The sequence below is a fragment of the Varanus komodoensis genome, unplaced genomic scaffold, assembly GCF_004798865.1.
Source record: "Varanus komodoensis strain SLA01 unplaced genomic scaffold, ASM479886v1 scaffold13_1, whole genome shotgun sequence".
In the NCBI taxonomy this organism is placed as follows: Eukaryota; Metazoa; Chordata; class Lepidosauria; order Squamata; family Varanidae; genus Varanus; species Varanus komodoensis.
The window spans coordinates 9,934,606-9,941,432 of record NW_025335408.1 but is presented as its reverse complement, the minus strand read 5'-3'; the positions used below and the strand labels follow the sequence as shown (position 1 = coordinate 9,941,432).

At 38.5% G+C, this 6,827-nt stretch overlaps 1 protein-coding gene across 1 annotated transcript in view; it reads right to left on the bottom strand.

The window, feature by feature from the left end:
• The window catches only part of CFTR (CF transmembrane conductance regulator), an 82,939-nt gene extending 76,453 nt beyond the window's left edge, over positions 1 to 6,486 (bottom strand). The window contains exons 1-2 of the mRNA XM_044422927.1: positions 6,478 to 6,486; positions 5,065 to 5,207 (exon numbers count right to left, since the gene is read on the bottom strand). Of these exons, the coding sequence (XP_044278862.1) occupies positions 5,065 to 5,207; positions 6,478 to 6,486 (152 nt within the window). The remainder of the gene's footprint in view (positions 1 to 5,064; positions 5,208 to 6,477) is intronic.
• Between the last annotated feature and the right edge of the window lie 341 nt (positions 6,487 to 6,827).

Sequence of the window (6,827 nt, the reverse complement as noted above, 5' to 3'; positions counted from 1 at the left end):
GAAGCTTTACATATAGCTGAGGAAAGAAGGGAAGCAAAAGGCAAGGGAGAAAGATACACCCAATTGAATGCAGAATTCCATAGAATATCTAGAAGAGATAAGAATGCCTTCTTAAATGAACAGTGCAAAGAAATAGAAGAAAACAATAGAATAGGGAGGACCAGAGATCTCTTCAAGAAAATTGGAGATATGAAGGGAATGTTTCATGCAAAGATGAGCATGATAAAGAACCAAAATGGCAGGGACCTAACAGAGGCAGAAGAGATTAAGAAGAGGTGGCAAGATTACACAGAAGAACTATACAAGAAAGAGCTTAATATCCCTGATAACCACGATGGGTTGGTCACTGACCTCGAGCCAGACAACCTGGAATGCGAAGTCAAATGGGCCTTAGGAAGTCTGAGCAACAACAAAGCTAGTGGAGGTGACAGCATTCCAGCTGAGCTATTCAAAATCTTAAAAGATGATGCAGTAAAAGTGTTACACTCAATATGCCAGCAAATTTGGAAAACTCAACAGTGGCCACAGGATTGGAAAAGGTCAGTTTACATTCCAATTCTAAAGAAGGGCAATGCCAAAAATGTTCAAACTACCGCACCATTGTACTCATTTCACATGCTAGCAAAGTTATGCTCAAAATCCTACAAGCTAGGCTCCAGCAGTATGTGGACCGAAAACTACCAGAAGTACAGGCAGGATTTCAAAGACGGAGAGGAACTAGAGATCAAATTGCCAACATACGCTGAATCATGGAGAAAGCTAGGGAGTTCCAGAAAAACATCTACTTCTGCTTCATTGACTATGCTAAAGCCTTTGATTGTGTGGATCACAAAAAATTGTGGCAAGTTCTTAAAGGGATGGGAGTACCAGACCATCTTATTTGTCTCTTGAGAAATCTATATGCAGGTCAAGAAGCAACAGTGGGAACTGGACACGGAACCACTGATTGGTTCAAAATTGAGAAAGGAGTTCGGCAAGGCTGTATACTGTCGCCCTGCCTATTTAACTTATACATAGAGCACATCATGAGAAAGGCAGGGCTAGATGAACCACCAGTTGGAATTAAGATTGCCAGGAGAAATATCAGCAACCTCAGATATGCAGATGATACCACTCTAATGGCAAAAAGTGAAGAGGAACTAAAGAGCCTCTTGATGTGGGTGAAGGAGGAGAACGCAAAAGTTGGCTTGAAACTCAACATTAAGAAAACTAAGATCATGGCATCCAGTCCTCTCACTTTCTGGCAAATAGATGGGGAAGAAATGGAGGTAGCGGCAGATTTTATTTTCCTGGGCTCCAAGATCACAGCAGATGGGGACTGCGGCCAAGAAATTAAAAGACGCTTGCTCCTTGGGAGGAAAGCTATGGCAAATCTAGACAGCATACTAAAAAGCAGAGACATCACACTGCCAACAAATGTGCATATAGTCAAGGCTATGGTTTTCCCAGTTGCAATGTATGGCTGTGAAAGCTGGACCATAAGGAAGGTTGAGCACCAAAGAACTGCGGCCTTTGAATTGTGGTGCTGGAGGAGACTCCTGCGAGTCCCTTGGACAGCAAGGCGATCAAACCAGTCAGTCCTAGAGGAGATCAACCCTGACTGCTCTTTAGAAGGCCAGATACTGAAGATGAAACTCAAATACTTTGGCCACCTAATGAGAAGGAAGAACTCCCTGGAGAAGAGCCTAATGCTGGGCACAATAGATGGCAAAAGAAGAAGGGGACGGCAGAGAATTAGGTGGCTAGATGGAGTCACTGAAGCAGTTGGTGTGAGCTTGAGTGGGCTCCGGGGGATGGTGGATGACAGGAACGCCTGGAGAAATGTTGTCCATGGGGTCGTGATGGGTTGGACACAACTTCGCAACTAACAACAACAACATGAATTGATTATAAAGAAATGATACACGAATCATTTGATCCAATTGTTATCAGTCCTTACTGGCCAGGACAAACTGAACATAATGGATACTTTTAAAACTGAAAGGTGACTATCACATCTGGAATAAATATAGTTTGAGACAAGAGCCAAACTGGATGAACTCTGGCAAATTAGAGGGACACAGACATATACACAGTACTTTTTGGTGAGCAATTTGTTAACAAAACAGAAAGCATAAAATAGCCTTTCCCACAATGCTTAATATAATTAAACAATTATATCTAACTGGCAATACTCAGCATGAGAGATTGTTTCTTTCTTAAATATTTAATGACTCCTAAGATTTCATCAGAAGATAAAATTGAACATCTTATATATCTTGAGGAAGGAGTAAATCTGATTAAATTTCTATGAAACTTAAAGTACCAGAATTGGATGGCTTTCTGACTGGGATATATCAAATTTTGGAGTCATAGTTTGCCCTTTGTTTTGCCAGACATTTTTATTATTGTATAGAAAGCCAAATAATTCCAACATTTTGAAATGAAGTTAAGGTCATTTTGATAATGAGATATGGTAAAGACCTGGCCAAGTTGGAGTCTTATCATCTTATATTTTTATTGGGTTACATAAACACACTGCTATCTCTTTCTCTGGTGTTATCAAGGTAGGAATCTGCTAAGTAATACATTCAGAGATCAACTGATACTATAGGTTATGTTTAGATTACTGAAGTCCTACTATTTTGAGATACTGCTAATTTTTTTGACTGAATAGAATGGATGATCTTTAGGGTATTTGAAGGATTTAATATAAGGAGAGAGCTTAGAGTATGGATTCAATTAATGGATATCTCTCATAGTCTCATGGCTCAGCAATAGCAGTCAGAATTCTGACACAAAGGAGAAGGTGCCAGCTGGACCAGCAGTCTAAACTACAGAAGTGTTGAACTAATACCATGGTTTCAATATCATGCCTGATCCAGAGAGTATCAGTCAACTGGCCCTTATACCAAAGTTCCTCAAAGAGGATGGGACCCTATGAAGAACACCCAAAAGATTGTCTGCCCTGAAGAAACTACTTTCTTTACTCTAGGGTAAAAGACCTCAGTTGGACTCAAGAGTTCCTCAAGAGTTCTTCAAAGTCAGGTATCTCCTTGGAACTATTTCAGCAGAACCTTATCTGCCCTCTGGCCAAATCAGCTTCAAGCATCCATTGTGCTCCATGAAGTGCTACTTATGTTCAGGACAACACAATATTCAGCTTCCATGAAATATGCAATACAGGACAATACCAGTGCACAAGTTTACACGATGAAAGTAATATTAATTGGAAAGATTAATTGGAAGAAACATTACAAGTTAGATATCACTATATGCCATAGTTGTGCTGTCTTTAAACAAACTTGAGGCTATTTAACTGATTGTTTTTTTTGTTTTTGTTTTTAGAAATCCAACTACCTCAGTTATGTTTCGAAAGCTAGAATTAGAGAGAAGAGGAAGGACAGAACCCCCATTGTGTCTTTCAAGCTCAGGGGAATTTTACCTATAGTCACCTGAAACTTTCTTGGTTTACTGGGATTGTTTTAAAACAGTTTTTAACACAACAATGTTTTGTTCATTGCCTTCTAATTGCTAGTTGACTATTAATACTGAATAAAAATTGGAAGAAAATACTGATTAACTTTGAATAGGCTACAAAACATTCTAGTCTAAAATATTTACTATGCAGAAACATTTTTAAAGAGGACCTTGCACTCCCAGTTTTAATAGTATTATAGTATTATGAAATTGCACAAATACACTGGCTTGAACTATGACCTTGCACTCAGGGAAAAGCTTGTGTTTATTTTTCTTGTGAAAATCTGGAATTTAATACCTTTACTTTTACTTTAGATTGATACAACAAGTATAGAACAGAAGTTAATACACTAACTTCTTTTTCTTAGAAAAGACAACATTTTCTTAGAAAATATAGAAAAAATATATAGAAACCATTTGTGGTTCATGGGTGTGTGTGTGTGAGAGAGAGAGAGAGAGAGAGAGAGAGAGAGAGACAGAGAGAGAGAGACAGAGACAGAGCGCAAGAGGGCAAGATGACATAAAAGGGCATCCTCATGATATCCCTGTTTTCAATTTAGACACTTTAAAAACATTAAAAAAGGAAGTTATTTAAGAATACCATTTTTATTAGAGGAAAGTAATGCGACAAAGGAGGCAGCTTTCAAAGTGACACAGGATGATAGTTAATCTAAAAAGTAAGAGAGTAATATAAAACAATGTCAGCAAGAGACTATATAAAAAGCTATATATCAGACACTCTGGAGAAAGATTTATAATTCAGTTGCATAATTTTCATTATGTTCCTCTCTAAGTGGAGCCCAATATAAATTGATGTTTCAGTGATGCATTACAAATATCTGAGAAAATACGTAAACACCTATGATGTATTGTTTGATTTTAAGTCCCTAGATAAAGAGTGCACAAGTCCAGGCCTGAGGGAATTACTACAGATGTGTACAGTAGTTTGCTTTTATCACAGTATGGGGCTGTTCCCATGACAAGACAGCCTGCTGTGCCTTATTTAAGGGGGCCTGTGCAACCACCAATTTTAATATGGAACCCCCACCTGCGAGACGCAATGTTGCTCCAAACTGGCAAGTGTAGGTTATTGTGAAGGTTAATCATAGCATGTTTTAAGGTTATGTTTTAGGGCTATGCTAGCCAGCTTCACATGACACAACCACCGCTGAGCGGGAATTGCATATGTAACTTGGCACCCCATGGGTTCCACAGCTTGTTGTCCAAACCCAGTCTGCATGGTTTAATTAGTTCTCCAGAGCAAGATTGTCTGTGTTATTACCCAACAACTGTTTCCCCCACCATTAATAAGGTAATTATCACTGTCTGCACTCCATTTCCCTGCATTTCATTTCCCTCTGCCCTTACCTTTTATGATTCGTTGCTCTTCCATGTGTGTCCACACACACACACACACTCCTCATTGTAACCATTTATTCGATGATGTGGATTTCAGTCCACAGGATCTTATGCCATAATAAATGGGTTAGCCTTTCATTTTTCACAGGACTCAGTGTTGTTGTGCTACGAACTCTTGCTTATATTCGTTTATTGAAATTATATTGTTGTTTACTTTAAAAATCATAGTATAATGTTAATACATACCTTTCCAATTTTTCAGAAAGATTATCTGCAGAATCTGTGGCAGGGATCTGATAAATGTCTGACAATTCTAGCCGCTGCCTGTAACCCTTGTTCAAAATAGGTTTTGTCCACCTAATAAATAAGAAGATGTTTCTCAAATTAATCTCAAGTTATGTAAAGCATATAGACTAGATTAAATTAAACAACTAGTTCCAACTGCAAAAGGAATTTAGGCTTTCTCTAACAACAATCCCTGATGCCATGTGACAGACCACTTTCAAAATTGAGCAGATTTACAAAAGTAATTTGCAAATTAATACCAGATTCTACTCTTCAAGAAAAAGTCAAAATCCCACTGATTGTATGCAGACAAATGGTTGCCCCATTGTTCAGATCCTGAGCATAGCTTTATATTAAGAAACACAACTTATAATTATATAATTAAAATGCCTCTACTTAAAAAAAAATCACAGATTATGCCTATAGTAAGGATTAAAAATGTGGATTTTTATGTTAATCTTCTAAACAATGGTAAAATTTCCAGTTTGTTTTTAAACCTCACAATGCTTATCATGACTGAGACTGAAAGGACTGCTTAAAGTACATTAAGGAGCTTGGGTGTGCCAGTAGGGTTTCTGTATTTTCTCCCTTAGATTACCCAACATATCTCAAATTGCTTTTGAAAGGTTCTTCAGTTTCAGAAGTGATTTCCAGTGTAGCGTGGGAGGCCTGTTATTCAAGATGCACTAGCGAAGCCCTCCCTCAGTGATTCTGAAAACAAGTGGCATGACTCTTTGGATCCAGGTCTGCATAGAACAACTGTGAAATCAAAAGCTGAAAGCACATTCAAACATGTAATGAAAGGTGTTTCCTAAATGAACTATGTCAGCTTTTAATCCTACACCCCTTTTTAGTACAGCTAAAACATCCATCCCATCCCATCCTGGGATAGGATGGGATGGAATACAGACTTAGCAGTTTGCATGAATGCAGTTTTTCTACCTTCATGCAGAACACAAAGGGGCACCTTTTAAATGATGTAGCTTTACTCCGTTCCATTTGTTAAGAGAACTGCATGGATGAGGAATCATACTTTCAAGAAGAGTGACGTTGGGCAAAGCTAAATGTGCCATTAACTACACGGATATAATTAATACACTTCTTAAAATGTCATGGGAAATGGTAAGAGCCTTCGCCTCCAGGAGATGGGCAAAGAGAATTTAACTTCACCTCATACTCTGCTGTAGTCCCAATGAAATTGCCTGTGCCCCAAGTTGCTATTACATCAGGTCAGACAGTTCCACTGGCTCCTGAGAGAAAGTGGGATCAGAGCAGGGAGAGAAAGAGCTAGTCTAGCACTCTCTACTCGCTGTGGTTTCAGTGCTGCTCATTGTCAGATCAATTCTCCCTCTCAACTGGAGAATGGTGTCTTGCCTCAAACATCGCACTGAGTTTCAAAAACAGCTCCTCCGTACAAGTTTAGGGATGAACAAGGCTGGAACTCTTTCTGCCTTCTGTCTCAAAAGCTTGAACCAATTCCAATGTGCAGAATAATATGGATTGCATTTTTTTCATTCTGAGCATTTTTATGTCATTCATAATTTAGAATTAGTTTAGTCTCAAACTGTCTTTGATTAAAGAGAAGCAGGATTACCAAATTTTGTAAGGGAATACCCTGTATACAAACCTCCCAGTCACATTGGCTTGGATCCAGTTTTAGTCATAATTTGAGTAACTCCCTGAAATCAATGAGATGTAATTTAGTCACAGGATTTAAGTGCCAT